Raw genomic sequence first — 24,543 nt, 5'->3', positions numbered from 1 at the left:
TACACAGATGTTTTCCTTAAGTTTTGTGTTTTACTTTCTCCACAGCTACTTGATACCAAGTCGACGGACCGTAAGATAACGTTGTTGCACTACATCGCCAATGTGGTGAAGGAGAAATACTCCCAAGTTTCCCTCTTCTACAACGAGCTGCACTATGTGGAGAAAGCTGCAGCAGGTGAGTCGCGTCGTGCCCATGTGTCGTTCTCATCTGACTTTTTACAGTTCAGCGCGTGGCTCGTGCACTCACACGTCCGCTGGTGTTCACAGTGTCGTTGGAGAACGTCCTGCTGGACGTTAAGGAGCTGCTGAGAGGCATGGAGCTGACCAAAAGAGAGTACAGCATGCACGGCCACAACACCATGCTCAAAGACTTCATCACACACAATGAGAACAAGCTGAAGAAGCTGCAGGATGATGCCAAGATTGCACAGGTAACATGAGCGCACCTCGCTTTGCAAACCTAATGCCTTGTTTTTTTTTCAAGCCCTGTTGTTGTGACAAGGTTTAAAATGAAGTCATCCGAGTGTTTTCTAAGTAAGTCAACTGTCTGTCTTTTGAAAGGATGCCTTTGACGAGGCAGTGAAGTTCTTCGGGGAGAACGCCAAAACAACGCCGCCCTCCGTCTTCTTCCCCGTGTTTGTGCGATTTGTGAGAGCTTACAGGGTGAGTGTGATGTGTTAATGCTTGTGTATGTGACTAGACATCAACACGCCCTCTGGTGTTATCACTACAGCGCCGTGTTCTCTTCTAAACCAAAACTAAGAAGTATTTTACAAAGAAATCTGCAAGTTTTCAGCATGATGTGCTGGAGAAACCCCATCACGCCATGTGTTACTGCTACTCACAGCTTCTTGACTGTTTCCAGCCGTTTCTCTCGCAGCTGCTGTGTCAACTCTGTTTAGTGCATCCTCCAACTCCTCCAAACCATGTTAATGACTTCGTTCATCCCATTTCATGGTGCCGAAATAGAATCTCAGCTTGCACAGCACGTGTGTGCGAAACTATTCGATGCATTTGAAACGAGAGTTTCTTGTTTCATGTTAACAGCATAGTTTCCTCTATGATAGTAACGGCAGTATGTTTAAACAAGTTGTAACTGTGTGCCGTGTTTATGTGACATCCTCAGCAAGCGGAAGAGGACAATGAGCAGAAAAAGAGACAGGAGCAGATTTTGATGGAGAAACTTCTCGAACAGGAGGCCATGATGGAGGAAGACCAGAAGGTGAGTCGCCGTTCTTTCAACTGTCAACCCCCTCCACCCTCCTCATCCCCTCCCTCCCTATACCCCCCCCCCCCCCCCCCCCTTCTTTCTAGGGCAGGTGGCTACAGTGGATCATGAAGACCACTTCCTCCCTTTTCCGCTTCATCCTTCCTTCCTCCAGATTCCTGATCACAGGATTAGTTGAGCACTGACTGCCTGCCGGATGTAGTTATATCTGGTTCTGCAGTCTAACACCCCGCTGAGCCACATCACATCGACTCAGGATCAGCGGTTATACTTCTTAAATGGTTCACTTAGCTCACACATACACAAACCTACAGAGTGAAGCGATGTGTGGAGCAAAAGCATATTTGAGCTAAAAGAAATCGTGGGTGGGAGAATCCTTTTGTAGATTATACTGGACTCATGTCTAAGCGTATGACTTATTAATGCATGTTAAATGAGGTGTGTGTGTGTGTGTGTGTGTGTGTGTGTGTGTGTGTGTGTGTGTGTGTGTGTGTGTGTGTGTGTGTGTGTGTGTGTGTGTGTGTGTGTGTGTGTGTGTGTGTGTGTGTGTGTGTGTGTGTGTGTGTGTGTGTGTCTCCTCAGTCTCCATCTCATAAAAACAAGCGGCAGCAGCAAGAGCTGATCCAGGAGCTCAGGAAGAAACAGGTGAAAGACAGCCGCCACGTCTACGAAGGCAAAGATGGAGCGATAGAAGACATCATCACGGGTAATATCACCTGGGCCTGTCTCTTGCCACACACACACACACACACACACACACACACGGTACAGGGCGCTCTGCATGAAGGTCCTCTCCGACGCTATACATTCAGTCATTAACAAAGGGAATCTAAATCAACTAACACAATGACTTTGGCTTTTCTTAAAATTCAGCTGTCAGATGTTTGAGAACTAAAGGTGTATAACCTAATGAGTACAAACATGCACTGACAGTCCAGCTAATCTAGTGACATTCAGCTCCAAATGTGTCTGATGATCATTGCTAATCTTATCTGCTTTGTCATTGCTTTGTAACAAACATCTGTACGTAGACGGGGCCGGGTTGGGACTAGCTCCTAGGAAATGAATTCATTATACTGGAATAAATACATCTTCTGTTTACTGAAGTGTGATAAACTTGCCGTAGGCGGTGGTGTAATTTACCGAAGTACTTTTCTGATGTGCTGTACTTAAGTACAGTTGTACTTTACATGTTATATATTTATTTTTTTTAGGCCATAAACGCATAACATACAGACAATCTTGATAGTGATCCCTTGAATTAGTTTTTGTTAAATACTGAGCGGAGCATTTTTAAAGTTGAAGACTAAACTTGTCAGTGCTCTCTGGTGGACAAAGTAGGGACACACCAGTAAGATATATTTATATTTGTAATAAACTGATATCAGCCAATATAAGTCTAGCTCTAATACTTAACTCTGAGAAATAACATCTTACATACAAAATGAGAAGTTAATACAATGCATTGTTATAGATTTTGTACCGTTTGTCTCCAGCTACAACACTGAAATGCTACTTACATATTAATGCATTAGTATTAACAATATAATATTATGATGTGATAATGTAAAAGTGGGATTACATTTTGTTAATAGTACGTTTTAGTTAAGTAAGATTTTAAACTCTGCAGATTCTTACTTGTAATGGAGTATTTTTACACTGAAGTATTGCTCCTTTTACAAGAGTAAAAGTTCTCAATATGTTTTCGTCCGCTAGCCACAGTAATAATGTAAATGTGATTTTAGCGTTAAAGACATCAGGCAACTCAGATCTCTGTAACAATAGAACTTTGCTGTCTTCTAAGAAACCCAGCCAGAGAGAGTTTATAGTAAAAGTTCTAGTTTTTGCCAGACCCTTCAGTGGAACATTAACTGCTAGAATAAAGAGGTTTTCTCCTGGCCCGTCCTGATGCTGTTGTTAGATATTTGCATAGCGCTAACCGGTGCTAAAACCCTGTAGGAGTCTGCTTTTCTTAAACTGTGTTTGTCCTGTCTTGTCCTGGCTGTTGTCCTTGTTGTTCTCAATGCAGTGCTGAAGACAGTGCCCTTTACCGCCCGCACAGCGAAGCGTGGCTCTCGGTTCTTCTGCGAGCCCGCCCTCAATGAGGAGTACCATTACTAAGCTTGTAGAACTGTCTCTCTTCTCTAAGGTTGCTGGAACAAAACATTCTCTTCTTTACGTCTCTCTCCTCCACCCTTGCATGCCTCTTCACACGTCCTCCCTTTTTTTTTTTTAAACCGTCTCACTCAACCCGCACACTTTCGGACCTGTGTTTGTGCACCGTGCCTGATCTCATGGTTTTTGCGCACACGCCTGAGTGTGCGTGTGTGTGTGTGTGTGTGTGCGCATGTGTGTGTGTGTTCTCTCTCCTGAGCATGACTCGGTGTAACGGTTTTCTCTGCCCACCTGCATGAAGTGTGACCCCGTCATTTATCATCATCATTTTTTTATCAACCATGGCAAACCATAATGTCACAGAGGAAACTGTCTCCCATGTTCATACTTTTATCTGCAGTGACAGGAGATGGGAATCGGTGAAAGATTGTACGTTTTCTCATCAAGCACTGGAGTAGAACGGTTAAGCTGCGTGCTGCCATCTAGTGCTAACAGATTAAAAACAAATACTGACTCATGAGTCAAATAATTTAGTGTCTATCACTGATTAGATTCAAATTGAATGGTTATTTAATGCAGTGTGTGTATGTAAAATATACATATATGAGCTTTAGTCATCATCTACATGACAGGTATGACTGATGTCGTCATTGTGTAAGGGCCTGTGGCATTATAACTTGCTTTTCTTTGTGTTTCAATCAGTGTTTTAATGAAAAATGAATGTTCGTGTGTTCGTTATGACATGTCATCACTGCTGCTGAAACCGCTTCTTGCACGCTGATTGCTTCATCTCAAATGCTTTCCCACAATGCATCCCTGCTCTCCCAGTTAGCCCATATGCTGTGCCTGCTCCTGCCGCCGGCTGACGGGTCACCTCTCTGTCAAATGACTCTCTGTGTTGTGGCAAGCTCGCTAATATTCTGCATGACGTCTACATATGCATAATCTCTTACGTTGCAGCAGTCTGTCTTTGCGGTTGCATTCTCTCTGTGTGTGTGTGTGCGTGCTACTAACATGCAGCCAGGTTGTCTCACTGAGTTTACCTGTCATCCAGTGTTGGCCGGCTGCATGCATGCTTTGGTTGCTTTTTGGTCAAGATGCTGTTGAATGTAACAATCCTGCTGTGTCCTGGAACCATGTTTGTTTGTTTTACTTCACAATCGCTTCTGTACTGGAAGTTTGAAACGGGCTCTTTTTCTATCCTGCTGGTAGCCACTCTGCAAAGCAGTCTGAGTTTATAACACAGACAAATAAGAAACTACAGAAGCTTTGATCCTCCTCGCTGCCAGATGAACCAGTTAACATCCTCCAGCTCTGTCCCTTCTCATGCCCTTCCCCCTCCTCTGCCCCCCCATGCAGCCTGCTGCCACATTGCTTTGCTCTCGCAGTGCTCTCTTAGCGCTCTCTTAGCAAAGCAGTGGTGAATATGTCGGGCTGACATGCTCCTGTCAGCCTCCTCCTCCTCCATTTTTAACCTCCATTTTGTCTTCTCTTCATCTAGCCCTAAAGAAGAATAATATTACTAAATTTCCCAATGTCTACTCGAGGGTAAGGAACTCCTCCAGTAGCACACCTGTAGTGGTGGATGTGTCCCAAACCTGGCAAGCATCTCTTTATTACCTCCCTTTCCTGTTTTTTACTGTATTTTCATTCAGGGTTCACTCAGTATTGACCTACCTCTTCCTCTGTTCTCCACTCACTATATCGCCTTCATAACAATACATTTGAATGTCTAACGATACAAAATATCAACTCTTTTCGGTTGATAATTCACCCATTTTATTGGCAAAGGTGCATCTTGGTTTTCACAAGATCCATGTAAGCTTTTCTACTCACAAGTCAAAACCCCGTGGCCTGTCACTGTCGTAATACCAAGAGACAGATGACCTGCAAAGCTTCTTTTTTTTCTGTGTAGAAGTCACGCTGCTTTGAAAGACAGGCTGCCAGCACTCTGGGTATGTGGGCTCATCAAAACGCCTCCACAAGATGACTGACAGCTCTTTTATTCCCCCCCCCCCCCCCCCCCCCTTCCTCAGATTTGAGGAATCAGCCTTACAGGAGAGCAGACGCTGTGCGGAGGAGCGTCAGGAGACGCTTTGATGATCAGAACCTGCGGCCGAGTAACAACGGCGAAGTGGTCGTGTGACGAGGGAGCAGTGCATGTGCTGGGGGAGGATGCGTATGAGAGGGAGAGACGGGAGGTTCGATGCAGAGTGAAGGATGATAAGTGAAAGATGACAAGTGTAGCAACCATAAAAAATACATGTTACTCCATGTCTGTGGTACAGCAGCAGCTTTTCACTATGAAGGACTGGGACACGTGTGTGTGTGGGAGTGAGTTTTAAGTGTCTGAAAGGTTGATTCAGAAACCTTAGACAAGCCAAGTGCCTGAACTTATTTTTGTGGGCTGATGTCACGCCGTCTCCTGTCTGAGGACTGTTTTCTTTTTTTATATTACCCACTTCAAGCAATACAACCTGACCTTGCTTTGATTTTAAGATGTGTAAAACTGGACTTGCGGTGGCCTTAAGAGCCACGTGAAGAGATGCTTCCTTGGAAACGTGTTGTAGAATGTATGGGACGCGTTCCCTTTAACTGTTACAAAAATGACATCTTTTAGTGTTGGGTTTGTCGCTGTGGTATCTTGGTACATTCCGGTGCTCTTTTCCATTCCTCTTACTATACAAACGTGCTCAAACATCTCAAGAGGTTTTTCAACTTCTACTGAAAGGGCTGATGATCAGGCATGAAGAAGGTGAAGTAGTTAAGACTTTATATTTGTATTAAAGTAAATATAATAATGAAGAAAAAGACATCAAAACCACTTCAAAACAAGACCGGGCTAATGTGAATTATCTACATCAGGCCCACTCCGTGCTGACTTCTTTCATAATTTACTTCAGTTAATGGATCAAGCCTCAATTTGTAGCGCTTGATCCATAGAAGTAAAACTTTACCGTCCGTTGCATTTCTGTAGCAGCACAGCAGTCCGTCTGGTTTCTGGGAACAAATTACAAGTAAACGAGCTTGTAAAGCAACAAAAAGCTATTTCTATTAAACGTACAAACTGCAGGAAAGATACGGAACCCTGCTAAATGGTTCTCACTGTCAAGACTGGATCAAACTTTGCATTCCATCTGTCAAGTTTTTTTTTTTTACTGATTAATTGTATTCCAGGCTACTGTGTCTACTCACTTTATTGTAATTTTAATGTATAGTATTTAACCACTGAAAGGAATTCTTTAAGCTCCTGTTTTCATCTAATGTGTCCATGTACATTAAAAACATGGCAAAACAAAGTACACAACAAAAACATGTTTCCTAAATGTACAGATATTTTGCTACAATGTCTTGTTTTTTTCTTCTTAATTCACATTACCAGATGGTTAATATTGTACATATTGTTCAAACAAAAGTTTTCATTGCCTTGTGCTATACAACTTGAATGTTATTTTAACTTATAGTTTTTGTTTCCATTGTTTTGTATATTTAATTAAGCCAAATGCAGCCAGAATCTACATTAGTGTAAAGTCATGTCTGTCACGTGGGTGGGTCACAGGCGCATCAAAGCCAGCTACAAAAACATGCAACGGATTTTAAATTGTTTGTAAATTTGAACAGATTTAAACTCCAAATCCATCACACTGTGTTAAATCAAAGTAGTCTCTGTTAGCTGACCTGTGATCAGCTGGTTTTGTGGCTTAGTGATGTGCTGCCGTTCATCTCTTTCTCTCAACTTCAGTCTAATCGTAACATTTGTCTAACTGGATAATACTGGCATGTTTTTCTATTTTACTTTCACCAGAAATGTATTTTAGGCAGTTTGTGCTTATTACAAAATAACAAGCTTTATTTTAAAAATTAGGTGATATGAGATTTTCAACAAATATGATCAAATAAAGTATTTACATTGAATATAAAGCAGTTTGCCTTTTGTAATTATTTTCTTCTTTCTTGGGCTATAAACTCAATACTGCAAATCACTGTTTATCTGGATTTTATTTATCCATTAGTTGTATTAGCCTGCATTAGAGTTGCTAGATGTACCTAATAAACTGGAAGTTATTCTTTATTGAACTGAATTAAATACCGGTCATATGATGGATCACCCGGCTTATTTATCAATGAAACACGGTCCATTACTACATCCTGTAGAACTGGAGTGTTTATAAATAACACAAGTACATAACATTTACTTTTGATGGTGTTGATCTCCTGAAGTATCCAAGTACAGACGTAATCCATTGAAACAGTATTTTATTACATTTCACTACAGTAGATCAATTTAAACAGATGCTCAAATTAAAACCTTTTTTGGATGATTAGAGAATACAGCTAGTTCAGTTAGACCAAATCAAAACTACTTTCATTATCTCTGAACATATCCAGAGACAATGAAAGATGTCCTTAAACCTATTTCTTCTTGCGCTACTTTTCCAGGTGAAAGACAGTCAGCGTGACATTCAAGATATACTTTTAATTGAATATAAAAATGATGGCAATGGAAAACATGTCAAAAGCTACAGTCAACTAAAAAAATACTAACAAAAGCAACAAAAAGACAACCTGATATTTTAAGGTTGATCAGCTGATCAGTTTCCTGATATCAAATTAGTCACCAAATAAGTGTGTAAGCTTCCCATGAATACCAGAGAACGGTGTTATGTCACACAATCCGTCCAGGGTGGTTCGCCCAGTACAGTCACGTGAGCTTGGAGGGGAATGCATGTTTGTAGAAGTGTACAAATACAGTAAAAGAGCAGCAGAGGGGTCGTCATCAAGGTGCATCCAGCTGTTCCAGTAAAGTTCTTCTCCTTTTCTCCAGCTCTCCTTCACTCAGCTCACTGCCTGATGTATCCCAGCCACCCTGAACACAACACACACACACACAGACACACACTCAGTATTATATAAACTATGAGAAATGAAACTTAACCGCTGTAAAGAAAGTGAGTCACCGACGTGTCACATACAACCTCTAAATGATAGTGGTTAATGGTAACTTTAACAGCAGCCATTAAAGCATCAGTTTGATCAAGTAAAGATCAATATTTCATTTTTACAGTAGTAAAACCAACCTCCTCTTTTGCAGCTTTTCTTTTCGGAGACTTCTGTTTAGAGTCTGAGCGAGGTTTCCCCCGAGACTTGTCGTTCTCTTTATCTTTCTCTAAGTCCTTTTCACGCTTTCCATCGCGCTCTCTTCCTTTCTTCTCATTGTCGGAGTCTGGCGACGCCTGTGTGTCATAATCACCATCAGCTCCCATACAAACACATTCAGATTATACGTGTATATATGTACACACGACATGGATTTGTCTTCCTGTATACTTACAGACTTGTGACGTCTCTTTTTGCCCTTCTTCTTGTGCTTCTTGGATTTTTTATAGCTTCTCTCTGGTTTCAGGCAGAACATGTCAATAAATGTCAATAGTGCTGCACTTCTTCCACACAATGATAAACACATCCTCAGAGCTTTGAAATCCACTCACCGGATTCTCCACTGGATGAGCGTTCAGAGGGAGACTTGGATTGCGACCTCTTTTTCTTCTTGTGGTAGTCCTCGTCCTCAGACTCGGAGCCCTGTCGGAACATTTAGGTGGAGTAATTCAGAGATTAACGAGGCGTGATATGAAGTATTGACATCAAGGCAAAAGGTGTTCATGCAGATTATTAACTGCTAGATTGTGTCTCTGCACAGCAGTGAGGACTACTAACCGATCGAGAGCGGGATCGTTTCCTGTGGTGCTTCTTGGACTTCTTTGAGTGCTTCTTTGTCTTGGAGTGGTGATGTTGGCATTCATGCTGTTAAAAGAAAATACATGCCACGGTAAACCTTCATCACCTTTGTCATCAAGATTGATGTCAGCGCATTGCCACCGTGCTGGCAGACTCACCTCTAAGACATGCATGAAGTCTTTGAATATCCTTTTCCTCTCCGACTCCAGAGTCACGTCTTCAAAGGCAGATTCTTTTAGGAATCGATCTCTGATCTGAAACCATCACAAAACATTGAGGACAAGCTACTGTGTCGTGCTTTTACGAGTAATTTACAAAATGATTAGAACTGAACAGTTGGTGCTCCGAAACGATAAGAATGTATTTTTCATTGAGGACGTACCCCCTCCCATGAAGTCTCTGGCTCCAGTGGTGGTGTGGCCAGCTTCAGCATGTTTTTAAAGGCTGCTTCTTTCCTTTTCATTTTCCTCGCCTCCTCCTTCTCTCGCTCTCTCTCTCTGGCTTCTGCCTTCTCCAGTAACTACACACAAATAGGTGGAAATACGTGTTAATCTAATAAATACAAACAATGAAAACAACCTGGAAAAGGCCTTAATATAGCAACGTTTCTAAGCCCCAGACCAAAAGACACAGATAATAAAACCATGAATTAACTAGAATAACATTTATTTTAAGTTCTTAAACCTTAAACGAAGTTACTCAAAAGGAACTGTGTAGGATTTGAGAAAAGCTAGCGGGGGGGAAGATGTACGTGGGACAGGAGTCTTACACTGTTGAATGCCAGCTTTATGTTTCCTGCATCCAGTGTGGTGGCTCTCTTGTCTGAACTGATGACTGATCCAAAGTCGTCAAAGCCAGTGTTGACTTCCACCAGAAAGCCTTTGTCCTAGCAGCACAAAGGAAGCAGAAGATGAACAAGTTGTTGTTGCATAAAAGAATAAAGTGTCACAACAAACACTGATCTGAGCAGATGGGGAGTATTGTCCTGAGACACTGAGCCAGATAGAAACACACCACAGGTACACTTACCTTGAGAATATCTTTGATGATCCTCTTTTCATCGTGGTAGCGGGCCTTCAGGTCTTCCACGTAGAATTTGAACAGATCGAGGGGAGTGGAACCTGCAGAACAGAAAGGATAAGTCAAAAGATGTCGACAACATGTGTTATGCTGCAAAGAAATATTAGAGTCCAACAGCAGCACACGCACACACGATCAGAACACTTATACAGAAATCTGAGTTGAATGTTTTGTTAAATATATGAAAACAAAACGTATCTGAAATGAATGGTGTAAAAAAACAACATATGCATTAACGAAGTGTTGTAGTTCGTGCCGTTTTTACACCCTGAGCTGTGTACGCTTTATTTCTGTGTTCATGTCATGTGCTGCTGTCTGCATATCACAACCACATGCTTGAGATCACTCAGCTCGTGTGGCTGTGGCCTGCTGTCCTACCCGGCTGGCCCAGCATGTTGGCAAAGCGGATGTCTGAGCTCAGGGTCGGGTACATCTCCATCCAGGCAGACATGGAGTGAAGCTGACCGTGGTCATGGAGCTCGTCCAGGAATTTCTGAAAAGAAAGAAAAACAACAAAAGAAGAATTCAGGACAGCAACTGGTATGCAATAGTTAAACAAATACAATGTGTGCCTTCTGTGCAACAATTTACTTTTTGCAACTTGAAAAGTGGCAGCAGTTCTTTCCCTGGTGTTTTGAGATGCACATATTTTAACCCTCCATCCCCTCTCACCTGGAAGGCCTCTCGGTTCTTGCGCTGTCGTCTCCTCTCCCTGAGAAGAGTCTTCTGTTTCTCCTCCTCCTCCTCCTTCTCCAGAGCTCGGATGTGCTCCTCAAAACAAATGAGGGCGTCCTCTTTGTCCATATCTGTCAGCAGGTAACGACACTTATCAACAGGGAGAACTGAGAACCAAGTGAACCTATAATGAGGTAGAGACTGTGTCTTCTCACTACAATTATCTTCAAACTAATGTAAATAAAAACATGAATGTCATACTCTGCAGCTCCTCATCCTCTGCAAAGGTAGGGTTGTCTAGCAGGTACTGCTGGGCCTCAGACCAGGTGGTGCGGTATGTGACGTTGGCCATGTTGTCCAAAATGTTCTTCAGAGCTTCCCAGTTCCTCTTCCTTAGCTGCTTGGCTTGCTCCTGGAAACATTTTGTGGAGGAAAGCAGGATGTTAACGGTGTCAGTGTTCAAAAAAGTAACATCATTTATGACGACTGACAGAAAGTTGAATGATTCTACAATATTATAGTAAACATGCAGACAAACAACGCCGTACCTTCTCTTTCTTAGCAAGGTAGAACAAAACATCTTCATAGATCTCCAGCCTGTCTCTCTCTGGTACACAGCTCCACACCTCGTGCTCATTAAACATCTGTTCCGCTTTCCTGGATTGCAGGTACACATACACACACGATCAGGATATTTTCATACAATAACCCACATGAGGGCAGCATTTCACAGGAAAATTTACCTCCAACACATTTGTTTTCTAATGCGTAGTGCCAGTCATGAGATGCGTAGAGACAATATAAAATGAATTTCATGTTAATAAAAAGAAAAGGTGCAGCTGTCTTTCACGATGTGCACTGAAGCTCTAAACATGTCAGAGGAGGCAGTGGCTGACTGTTGTGAAATAAGGTATTAAATATAAGGAGAGACACGATGAGCCCATCGATCAAGTTACACTGCGTGTTGTGTGCAATCGCAGATTACAGTCCGTCACCACAACAACCCCCCCGCTAGAAGAACGCTGGATCTGGCTCGTCGTCGAGGTCACTGGTCGATCTGTCCGTCACGATGACTTTCACACAGATACCGAACCAAAGAGAGAACTGGATCAAAGCTGAGACATTTAAAATGTTGGCATAACATATGATGCATGACTCCTTACTTACGGTTTATCTGTGAAAAATAAACCCTGAGCCTAAGTACACATTTAGTAAAAAGTTGCTATTTCTAGTTGTGGAGAATTACATCCAAATCCAAAATGTCACAAGCACTTAACCCCCGACATCAGAACCACAATGTTCCTCAAGAGGAAGCGACCGGGGCTGTAAGTGCACGATGACGTGCAAAACCCATTGGTGACCTTTCACTGATCCCATCTGCATAATCATATCGACAATACATGGAACTATAAATCAATATAGGAAAAAACTGACTACATGAGATCGCTGCAGCACTTACTTGTATCTGGTGGTGGACGTCATCTTCTCGTGGTTCTCCAGGAACCTCTGAAAGGTCTCTTTGGACTCCTTGTATTTAATCCGGGCCTCCTCTTTCTCTTCCTTCTCGGTTTGGACTTTGTAGGCATTGAACGCCTGTTTCTTCTCACTCAATTTGGGAAGGGCGCTTTGTTGATGAGGGAAAGGGAGAAAATAAGGTCAGAAGGGCGTTTTCATCACCTGCTATATTAAATAAGATACAAATTCCAAGGAGAATAGTGTACCTGTAGCGAGGATCATTGATGATCATTTTCATAGCCTGTTCCCAGGAGGAGTTTGAGGAAACACCCTGAAATACAGAGAATTCAATTTAAAGTCATGATGGTTTGTATTTCTAGAACATACGGATTGTTTTTTGTTAGAAAAAGCACGAGAGCCGTGCTGCTTTGTCTCCTAAAAGCCAAAACATTTTCTTAATTACTAATAGATATCTGGTTAAGAGGTGTGGAGGGGCAATAATTCAAAGAAGCGCTGCCGAGGACTTTATGTAATCGCCCTTTCTGCCACTCGCCTCTCTCAGGGAGCGACTCCTTCATCCGTTATGAACGGATTCCACCGCTTGCCTGTCTTGTAAATTGTCACAGTTATTCGAACTCACTGAGGCATGCCACTTTTTCTCTCACTGTCTTAATCCCAGCCCGCCCTGTGCCTTTGATCCAATAAAGCTAATCAGAAAGACAAGAGCCATTAAGATCTTGCAGGAAATGGCAAGCAATCTCAGAGGGAGAGCTTTGTGCACAAAATTATAAAGAGCCTAAATATAGCAGCATCCAGGTGGGTGGTGCTGGGGCGCCCTGCCGCACAACACATCCACGGCAACCAGAAGGTGAAGCTTAACAATGGAGCCAAGACCTCCCCGGGTCTCATGAGGAGGGGCGGGGATTAGATCCAGATCACAATGCAAAGGACGTGCGGGTAAACAGAGACTGACCGGATTGAATTCATTATTGAGCAGTTGTATTCACGTGTTTGTGTGGCTGTCAAAACAAATAAAGAAAGTTCAGTTCAATAATATCTCGACTATATTTATTGTCAGATTTCAAATTGAACTGGATGAATTATAAATACTCTCATAATAAATGAATGGGCTGGATTTAAAAATAAAAAAATATTACAGAAAGCTTTTGAAAAATGTTTATCTTAAAATAAACTCAATTTTAGAAAAATGAATAGAACTGAATTGTGCTGCAGCTTTAAATTCAGTTCATTCAGGTGTGAAGTGATGTCAACCAAGAAAACCACAATATTATATTTTTCTCATCTTCTAATAAGAGAAATCTGCGTGCATGGACTTTATGTGTGGTTATTAAACATCTTGTTTCAGCTCTATTCTCTCTGTTAACGTCATTGTTGGGAAGTGAATTCATGCGTTAGGATTCTGATCATATTGGGCTGTTCGGTTTATTTTCTGTGCCTTCATAACAGACGTGAGTGGGAACATTTGCTCAACAGATTTGTGCTTTGTCCCGTAGTAACGCTTCACATTGCGTCTTTTAATAATCGTCACGGCCTCTGAACACATGAAACGCTGGTTTTAAACTGCCCAGAGGAGGAATTAACATAAACGTCTGTCCATTCTTGGTTAACGGTTCTGGTTAAGCTGTCCACTTTTCAGGTCCGGATACAACGGCGTCTGGGTCCGGACCCGGTCCGCCTATTAGTGCCCGCTGCTCTAAACGCTTCATCTACCATGGCCGAACTCATGAACCGCGCAAGCGTGTGCGCATATTTTATCTTTGTAGCTGGCACATGCAAAATGAAGTCTAAATTATTCATGGATACTAATGTATGTCTGATAAGAGCAATTCTTTTGTATTTGACCTGCTAAATGTCAAAATGCTAACAGTTACTACGGGCTGACGGAGACAGCACTGCCTCTCTCCTACAGCGTGTTTGTTATACGACAGCCTCACCTTCTCCTTCAGCAGCTCTTTGAAGGCCTGCTTGGCTTCCTCTTTTGTGTTCCACTTGTACGTTTTCTTCTGCAGCTCTGGCCGTTCTTCTTTTGTGACTTCAATACTGAGGGCACAGGAAGATGTTAATGCATTAACTTAACCGCGTTTGCATAAAGCATTTAAGAGACTGAGCATTCATCACATCGGCAGATGCGAACATTAAATAAATTTATGAGACGCAAAAATAGACCTCATCCATGAATACATTACGTTGAAAGGGTGCTTTGTACATAAACCCAGGGTCATAATGGCTCTATTCCTGTCCCGGCTGGATGAATACAGTGTGTGTCTGAGTACTGGAGACAGCATGTTTACCTGGCTGAGGCCTCTGTGGCGGCTGTGTTCTCTAAGGGAGCCACAGGTGCATCTGCAGTCTTGACCTCAGCTGCGTGATGCACGGCCGCCTGAGACAGGTGCTCCTCTGAGACCGCTGTCGCAGTTTCTGCCTCCATCACGGTTACCATAGCGGCTGAATTATCTGCTTGCACTGCAGGAGCTGCTGTGATGCCGGGAGCCATCGCCTCTGCCGTCCTGAAAACCAGACCACGACGAGTCAAACCACACCACATGATAGGAAGAATAGCACGGCAATGTAGCGGACTGGTATATAAAGGGTCACTAATGGCTGTATTTGTTGTTCATATTACATGCAGCATTGAAGAGTAACTGAGGGTAAACAGGAAGCTCTTACCCGTTCTCCTCTGCTTTGATCATAGCTGGAATAGAAAAAATGTGACAGCTTTTAGGGAACAACAGCACAGAGATAAGTGTACTGCAGGAGCCACAACGTGCTTCCTGTGTTTGTACGACAACAATCCCCAGACCCCCTCTAATGCATGGCGTTCTATGTATAACAGGCCAGTGGTCTACCATTCATCATGCTGTTAAAAGGCCCATCCATTCAGCGCAGCATAAATCAGTATGGAACATCAGATCCTTCCTCACAACAGGTTTGACACCATCAGACAGCCGCTCTTTACCTTCCAGATCCTCCAGCTCTTTGGGTTTCGTCCATCTGGACTCCTTCGTCTGAGAGTTGTAATAATAAGGCTTCCCCGTGTCCGACTTGTACTCCTTCCAAGGGCATCTGGACAGCATTTGCTAAAAGGTGGCAAAACAAAAAGGGAAGATATTTCAATTAGATAAACAGCACAAAGATAACTAGAGTGATGTTATGATCCATATGAAATATCGGCCACGATTCAATCCAAAAGGATTTGTGACATTGTTATGACATGAAAGCTGTGTAAAGTGTGTATAAGATTATGGAGTTTTTATATTTGAAAAAAGTTACATCAACTGATTGTAATAAAGTAAACACACACAGTCAAAATGTAACATGTATTCAAGCTAAACTTGCACACAACAACAACAACATGTTTTTAGTAGTTCTCAATGACTTCAAGGATAATGGAAATCAAGTTCTACAAAAAAGAAAACAAAAAAAGTACAAACATCGGAAGAGTACTATTATACTATACAATACTACAAGTACTATTTATTTACCCATCATTTAAGTAGTTGCATCTCAAGTCTGATCTGAACAAACAGCTGATAGGTACACGTTTTTTTTACATGACGTGATGCAGCACTTAGGACACAGCGTTTCTCTCTCTGCCATCATTACGGTCGTTGTTGAATTTCAACAAGCTGTGGGTGAGCGGTAACCACCGTCTGAGAACGACGCAAAGCGGCAGCGACTAGCTGGCCAGTGGGGCACAAACGCTGTGACTCAGGGACCGGCTATGTAAACAAAGCGCAGTGGAGCTCGGAGTAGAAGCACACAGACAGAGGGAGTGTGGCTTCATTCTTTGCTCAGGTAGACATAACTCCACTCTATCATTATGTAGCACCTGTAAACATGTTGTGAAAGCGATAACGGTTTGTACCTCTGCAGGAGATTTCAGATCATCTGGTTTCTCCCATGTGGACTGCTTGGTCTCTGTATTGTAAAAATACGTCTTTCCATCCAATGATTTGTGTTCTGTCCACAGGGACTTCTGAGGCAGAAACAAACAACAAATCAGCTGGTGCGGTTCTGAACAGAAAAGACTCATCTCTGGCTCTATTTTAAATCTTTTTACTAGTTAATATTGTCAAGTTTTTCACGTCTGTCTTTCCATTTTCAATGTGCACAAACCTTCTTTGGTTGGTCGTCCTGTGGAGATCCATTTGTGGTACTCTGCAAGGACAAAGCAACAAACAAAATGTTGGCAGACTTCAGTTATTGAGGGGACAGAAGACAATAGTCTGGAGCTAATGATAAGAACACTAAATTGTTGCAATTGTAAACTTGTAATTACTGCATATAAAGAAAGATTATGCTTCACTTACAGCGGTTCCAGGTGCAGCAGCTGAGAGGATAAAAACACAAATCAGTCAGACACTTTACTTGAATACATAATATGCAAAGTGACAAATTAAGGCTCTTACCTGAGGAGTCAACACCAGGCTGAGGAGAAGAAAAAAAATTATTGTGAATTATTTCCCCAAGAAACACTCACAAATGATGAATTCAGCCGAGAATACTAATCATTCACAATACACAGTAACTGACAAAGCCTTCCTAATTAGAACAAACCTCCAAACTCTTAAGACGCAACAACACACTTGAGATAATGAAGTGGATGTCTTATGATCTCTAAAGCCGCCTCGATGTTGTCACAAAATATTTATAGATCATATTACTCATTTGCATCATTTGCTTATCTCTCAGTATAAAAGACAAATGGACAGAACTGTGTGTCATTACGATTGCAGCGGAGGCAAAGCCAAAACAAAACAGTGACAATAAGGAACATTTTAATCAGTCACTGTATATAATTACGTTTTGGTTAAAAATGTACAGATTTTTTGTGAATGATCACTATTCACATCCAACAGTGCTACTTGGCAGAGCAGATGATTCCCGTAGCATTTCACAGATTGCAGTGAATTTTAGGAAGTGTGAAACAGAGCACTGATGGGAAAAGTAGTGAGGAGAGTTACCGGTCCCGTTGGTTGAACAGCCGCAGCTGGCATGCGAGGAGGCATCATCATCCCTGGCATCATAGGTGGCATCATGCCTGGCATCTAATAAAAGAATCATGAAATATTCATCTGGCATTTCCATACCACCCAGTGCAGGAAGACGTATTAAGACACAGTGTGAGACATGGTGTTGGTGTCTGTGTGAAAGGCTGCCTGCAACTGGGGGGAAAAGGTGAGACTGAGGCAGAGTTTGCTGTGCGTATTGAATGGTGTGATGCCATCGCTTGCGATCTGTGAAGCAGAAACACACAGAACTACGTCCCTTAGTCACCTTTTTAGGCTGGTGTTGGCACCTTGATCAAACACCCTCCAGCATCACACTTATTAATAAGCATGACCACATATGTCTGCTAAATGTGACCCATTTCTTGCTTCAAAAGATAAATAAATAAAACTAGAATTACCGTGTTGTGGTTGTGTGCCTCCACCGACTAGTCCGGTTACAATTTACATCCAACATCTGTCAAGAATGTCATCACTTCTTAATTTTGTCAATCAGAGGATCGGCGGTTCGATCCCTGGCTCTTAACTGAAAATGTGGTGTGAATGGTTAGTTAGTCGTGATGGGCAGGCAGCTAGCTCCTGCCATCAGTGTATGAATGGGTGAATGAACATGTAGTGCTAAAAGCGCTTTGAGAGGTCGGAAGACTAGACAAGCGCTATACAAACAAGTCTATTTACCAATTACCACTCAACCTTGAGTGAAAATGGATGTTTGCACTAAATTCTCTCCATGCATTCCTGAGATATTGTATTCACGGAAATAGGACAGACGGACAACCTGGAAACATAAAGCCTCCGGCCACGGCTGTCACCGTAAAACAAAAAGCAGTATTCAGTCCGCTGACGGTAGAGATTCAAAAAGATGCACAAGTTAAATGGCATCTCTTCAGAGGACTACGGGCACGGTATCTTGTCTCAACTGTTATTTGTCAAAGCTGAACACATCTTCTGTGCAGAAGTGCCAAACAAAACAAAGAAGTTAAAATTAATATTTCTAATGACCAACAAATGACCGAGTTGAAGGAAAGTTTATTACAACTTAAACCAGCAAACATCTATTTTTCGACAGGTTAGCTGCAACTTCGAGGGACACCAAACAGCGCAATGTCGCTAATCGTCCCTCATTGCACATGAAAACCCATGAGCTCCAGTGGGTTCAAGTTAAACCAGGAAGCCGGTCTGTAAACTGTGATGGATATTTAGTATTTACCGTCTGTTATTTTCTAAAATCTTATCTTTGATAACATGGAGGTTTCTTCTTCTGACCATTCATGTGTAATGCCCATTTTTTTGTGACATTGCCACTTTTGGATATCTGAGCCATTACTTTGGTGGGTGCCATCACCAATAAAACCAATGACCAGAGCAATCAGTTGTAATGAAACATAGTGTAACTTTAATTAACGTTCCCTAACTGACACTCACTTTTCAAGGCTGTACATCATCAACAGCGGAGTGGCTTAGAAACTTCTTTGGGGCAAAGTCCTTATATACAAAAAGTTATTTTTGCAGTACAGTGGTTTGAAAAACATAAACCTAAAACGCTGTGAACTCTGGAGTAGTGTTTTTCTGTATTTAAGTATTTAAGTAATAACATCTGCCACCAAGCTTTTTCACTGATCTGCTTTGGGATATGTACCGTGGTAAGTACTCAGGAGCAGGATGTCTACTGATGTGAGAGGAGCAGCAACACAGGCTACCAAGTCCTTAGAACTAACAACTCCAATTAATTAGAGACAAACCTACAAGCTTCCTACAAGGCTCACCTGTCCCATTGGCGGTGCACCCATTGGTGGCATTATACCAGGAGGGATTATACCAGGAGGCATAGGAGTCATGCTGGGAGGTCTCTGTCCCATTGGGGGCATTCCAATGGGAGGGAAATGAGGCGGTATTCCTGGTGGTCCCATCTAGACAAATTAATATGGAGAAAAAGAGGGATGATTAGATTCAAATGAATAAAGAGCTTAATATTTACCACTCTCAGTTCAACCCGCTACGACGACTGGCAACAAAAGGCGAGAACCTAATTGTCGTAAACATTTCCGTCACTGACTTACAAATGGGGGAGGTATCCCTGAGGGCGTTACACCTGGATAAGGTGGCGCTTGGCTCGGGCCATTATTAGCGTCCAATGAAGACTGTCATGAATAAGAAACACCACACAGAGTTAGTGAACTCAAAACAGCAGGTGGTGTAACGCAAAATGATCAGCGTGCCTAATTCAATAAAGCCACCATTGCTGTTTCTCCAAATATGTCCTTAAAATGCTGTTTATATTTTCTTGCTACAATATTACAATTAATACTGCAGTTAAGATAAATAAATAAAATGGACACGTGAGTATTATTCCACAATATTCCTAAAGAGGAGGGTGGACAACATAAGAGAATACCTCTAAGTACACGGCAGAACAATTCAACAGCATCACAAACTACAGCCTCCAAAATCACCATTAGGTGAAATCAAACACCTCTATAAAACATCAACATTATAACCTCCATGATGACTTAATGCAGGACTGCATCAGCATGCACTAAAACAAATTATAAGCGCTATTCAGTCTGCACGGCAATATATTGGAAGCGCACAGGCATGGATTTATAAGAGCAGAATCAGATTTCAGGATGCAATCTCGATTATACACTTGATCGGTTCTGAGCAAGATCTCTCAATTTCCTTTAACTGTTCTGGCAGCTTCTGAGCACCTGAGATGACAAACCGGGTAAAAGCAGTGTGGAGAAAAATACAACAACTTTGGCAACACTATTGGGAGAGTGCAACTTAAGAACGATATCTTCATTCAAACCAAAATAGCATCCAAATTGGGTATGGCAAGAAGAATGGGAGGCTGTTGGCAAACCGAAACCTTAACAAAGACACTTTTAATTATCTGGGAAAAAATCCAACAAGTCAGCGAAGCATATTTTAGTAAAATTCAGAAAATATATAGAAGAGAAAAAGGTGGGGATCGCACAATTACGAGGTGTGGATGGAGGGACGTTTCTATATTGGGTGACAAATTACACAATGTTTTTGAATGACATTCAGGGAGACTATAGTCAGAAGGAGGCAGTGGGCTAATGCCAAATAAGGATGCCAACTGCTGTATACTCTTTGGGGAGAGTTTGCATTCAGGGGTTTTAAGACTTAAATCATTATGAGCACGAGAGACTATATTGTTAGCTCAAATGTAGCTACACATTTTTCTTGCTTGGTGCAATAATCTGATAAATTCAGGACTCAATTCTAGTTCTTCTCTTACAACTCCTGTAGCGCTCAATTTTATTTTGCATCCATAGTGTCAGAATATAAGAGAGTAATACATTCTCAACAATCTGTTACATTTAGCCAAAGGGTAGGTACATTCGGTTTTAAGGTTTAATAACATCCCGAACGTTAACTAGCAAATTACAACTTGTATGCATGCGAGTCTGACTGACCCAACTCATTCATTCGTAGAGAAATGTTCAAATTAAACTAATATTGCTGCAGACTCCATTGGTTTAGGTTTATGAAACTTTACTTAAAAGGGATAGTAACCTAAATTCATTTAACCTATATGTTACGTTAAAGGATACCGTAATTGCATTAACGTCCCCATTGCATTGTGTAATGCTAACTTACTAGGTAACGGTTACCGTGTACAATGCTGTACGTAATGAATGACTACAGGCTCTGTCTAAAACCTGGTGAAGAATAATGGTTAACGTATAGCTAACGTGAGCGTTTAGCGTTAGCTAGTTAGCCAACTAACTTATTCAGCTAGCTAATTACGACTTTTATCAGCCTTTGGTTATGGTTTACATTTCTGAATATCGTTAGACGTATTTAACAATGTGATACATAACCAAAGTTAACTGTATGTGAGTGGCCTCTACCTATATTTTATAAAAAGTATCAGTTCCAGGACATAGTCGGAACCATGACAGTATGTGTGTGACGCTACCATAGCTCGGCGCTAAGCTAACACCACATGCTAACCTGTGATGTTATAGGACGCGCAACAATATTATAGCATCGTGAAGCTAAAGAGACGGTCGTTAACCCAATGCCAAATAAGTGCAGATATCATCTTTACAGTTATTTACTTTTATTTTACTGCTATTAATACATTCTTTTGAATGGTTGTACTTACCATGTTGACGAGAGGGTATCAGCCTCCTAGAAACTTGAACACCTCTCAACAACGAGCAACACGATTGGTTCAACTTCCTCCTCGTGTGGCGAGGTCAAAGGTAAAGATTCTGTAGCGTCATTCTGCGGTGGTACTGCGCAGAAATGCGCAACAACCAGGAGCCAGAGTGGCAATATTGTGATCCTATACCTGTTTGAGTTCCTGAAAAATACAATCGGCCGCAATAACATGCAACAACTTAGTCCTCGCCACAAGATATGAGCAAACTCTATCTGCAAGGAAGAGCGTGAAATGCAAAAAAAGTCAGTGAGTGAGAAATAAGGGTCCTGAAAAATGAAGGCAACCACATTACAAAGTGATTAAGCAACAATAAAGTCACATACAGAATGAAATGCCGCTAAACAAAATGATATATATATATATATATATATATATATATATATAGTAAATGAAATACTGTAAATATAATTACTACCTGATAATGAAATGTAATATGTACATAAATACATTTTAATATATCCCAATTTAGACAGATTAAAAAAGATTAGACAGAAAAGACATTACTGCTAAAGAAAGATACAGGCAAACTAGATTAAAAAACACGTAGACAACAAGAAATACAGAAGAGTTGTAGAGCTACATTGTATAGACAGAAATGTATAACAATTAACAAAAAAACAAAAAACACTTTTTTCTATACATGTCAAAATTCCTACTGTATACTGTACGGGATTGTAGTGATAACTATACTGTACGATAGAACATTTCTATATACAGTAATGTATTTATTGAATGGCCAATATAATAAGACAATGTCTTGTATACACAGTTGTATACACAGATACAAAGTAGTATCTCTTTCCCATCACAGCCATTTTTTCTGAAAGGGATATTGTTTAAAAAGGTGGATATAATAAAAAAATTGTGAAACAACGTTAAATGTCATTGTAACGTTAATAACATTCTGTGTTAGATAATACATTTTTTGCGATCCTGACCCTGTACCAACATGCTCATGATACAGAATGCTTTGCCAAAGAGTTTTTTTTCTGTTAATGGGTGATTTCCTCCCTCTTTATTTTAGACGTTAAAGCAGGTGTTCATTTCAGAAACTGGGGCTGCATGGTGTTCAGACACAGCAAAATTACCTTGGTGCATTGGGGATCATTTGGAGAAGTAGCTGTGATTTTCCAGAGTATTGGCTTCTTTGACACAATTCTCCTGGCAGTGCGAAGCTGGAATGATTCCCAATGATGGTGGAAAATTAGAATGAGCTCAGTCTACACACTTTTCACCTCTGTAAGTGCCATTCACAGGGCTATGGTCTTCATTCGATCTCTGTTCCTCACACAAAGCAAGGTTAAGTAGCAGCTCACCCATTATAAGGGCTAGTCAAACAGAAAATTAACTTGACGCCCTAATGAACACATTGATTTTCATTTATTGCTGTTTGTGTTCTGTAAAGATGCTATGTTCACTGTCTTAAACATCTTGAATGACCAGGGTATTCAAGATCTTTTCAAAATGAAAAAAAAAACAGATGTGATGTTCATCTTAGCTGCTATATGCTGCTCAGTGCTGTTGTTTACTGTCAAGTTGTCACTGGGATTCAGAGTGCTATTGGAGTGTGAAACATGCAACAAAGAGTTAGGAAACAGATGAGCCCACACTCAAGGTAGACTGAAATAAGCTCTGATGTATTTACTGACAAGTCAAGGAGAATTCCCTATCCATTCTCTTAACAAGCCAAAAAGACAACAAGGCGACAGTTAGGGGCAGTGATGGATCGAGCTTCAACCTAATGATGGGAGTCAGTCAACCACAGAGCATCACTTCTTTTTATTCTTCAGGGAAACAAACAAACATGAAACAAGCCATGAATCAACAATAGCTGCAAATATTTTTGGTTGGACTGAATGATTAAAAAGAAAGATCATTTTAAAATTCAGGCTTACCAGAAAGAAAGTTGAAACGGTATCTAGAGAGACCATTCCTCAGCTTGGTACTCTAAACACATATTAAACTGTTTTAGCCTTTAATAATGTGTGACAAACTTAAAATATCAGTTGTATACTATTATATTTATTAAACTAGTTAAGATGCTAATTATTGACTGCAGACAAATCATATGCATCAGGAAATAAATTGTTGCCATATTTAAAAAGTTATTATTTGTATTATATGTAAATTGGATGTGGATTTTGTGAAATCAAACATTTAAAAAAGATAGAATGTCATAATGAAAAACATTACAGTTCTGAACTCAACAATACACATTTTGTATGAAGATTTTAGAGGATTTTTTAAAGAAAAAAAAGATTGCATTTTTAACTCCTTACAAACTAATATGTGATATAAAAGAAAAACATTTTAGATCGTAACACTGCTTGCTTTTGTGTTGCCTTAGTGTTTTTGAGCAATGCACCAAGGCCCTGCTACCAGCAGGGGAGCTGTTCTCCAGCTGACAACATGTCCAGACATCACTAGTGAAGAAAAATGTTCTCAACAGGAATCAATAAAAGATGTCTCACACAAATCAAATATCCCTTTGGCACAAGTTTTTGGACTCACACTTGTATTGATCTCACTATTATCTTTTATCTATCATCCATTTGCTTGTAGGTGATTAATGTTGAACATGCTGAAACCATTTCTCAATCCGTTTCCATACACTGCAGATGTATGCACACGGTATAAATTATTCGCTTTAGTGTTCTATTTATAGATCCTAACACAGTTGTGTCTGCCTCACTGTTGTGTGTGTTATTGATTCACAATATATGAGGTGGTCAATGTTTGCCTCTGGCCCTTTTAACCAGTAGGCTTTGAGTCCAGCATGCGGCTGACCTGCCTTACAGGCACACTTCTCTCATCTAACAATTGGCTTTCTGTCAACCACATTCACATTAACTATCAATAGCACACAGTATTACATTTGTGGCATGCTTTTCAATCCCCATGTTTTAAAATAAAGGAGCCAGAACAGACCTGATTTAGGTCATATGAGTCTATAGAGCTTTCACTAAAACAAACATGTGTGTGAGAAAATTATTGAAAAGGAACAGTTGTCTTTTGATGATTCATAA

General features: G+C 41.0%; 2 protein-coding genes across 4 annotated transcripts in view; one reads left to right on the top strand and one right to left on the bottom strand.

Moving 5' to 3' along the window:
* fmnl2a (formin-like 2a) overlaps positions 1-7,253 on the top strand; it is a 47,056-nt gene extending 39,803 nt beyond the window's left edge. The window contains exons 21-27 of one of the 3 annotated variants that reach the window (XM_079169883.1): positions 46-175; positions 268-431; positions 562-663; positions 1,127-1,222; positions 1,811-1,934; positions 3,258-3,377; positions 5,380-5,518. In XM_079169883.1, the coding sequence (XP_079026009.1) occupies positions 46-175; positions 268-431; positions 562-663; positions 1,127-1,222; positions 1,811-1,934; positions 3,258-3,349 (708 nt within the window). In that variant the 3' untranslated portion in view covers positions 3,350-3,377; positions 5,380-5,518. The other 2 variants (XM_079169882.1, XM_079169881.1) reach the window with 2 other exon arrangements.
* Positions 7,254-7,617: 364 nt separating this feature from the next.
* Positions 7,618-21,502, bottom strand: prpf40a (PRP40 pre-mRNA processing factor 40 homolog A). The gene is made up of 26 exons (XM_079170676.1): positions 21,458-21,502; positions 19,086-19,229; positions 17,275-17,358; positions 16,720-16,738; positions 16,621-16,640; positions 16,427-16,468; positions 16,176-16,286; positions 15,267-15,387; positions 14,978-15,002; positions 14,602-14,817; positions 14,245-14,350; positions 12,556-12,620; positions 12,294-12,458; positions 11,383-11,491; positions 11,096-11,246; positions 10,832-10,965; positions 10,538-10,652; positions 10,109-10,200; positions 9,849-9,965; positions 9,462-9,599; positions 9,238-9,333; positions 9,059-9,145; positions 8,833-8,923; positions 8,676-8,737; positions 8,422-8,577; positions 7,618-8,210 (listed from the first exon to the last, which is right to left on the bottom strand). Exons 1-26 carry the CDS (start codon positions 21,458-21,460, stop codon positions 8,121-8,123), a joined length of 2,559 nt encoding a protein of 852 aa, XP_079026802.1. The 5' UTR covers positions 21,461-21,502; the 3' UTR covers positions 7,618-8,120.
* Between the last annotated feature and the right edge of the window lie 3,041 nt (positions 21,503-24,543).

Source organism: Pholis gunnellus, assembly GCF_910591455.1.
Source record: "Pholis gunnellus genome assembly, chromosome: 12".
NCBI lineage: Eukaryota > Metazoa > Chordata > Actinopteri > Perciformes > Pholidae > Pholis > Pholis gunnellus.
The sequence above is the reverse complement of the archived record's forward strand: the minus strand, read 5'-3'. Positions and strand labels throughout refer to the sequence as shown.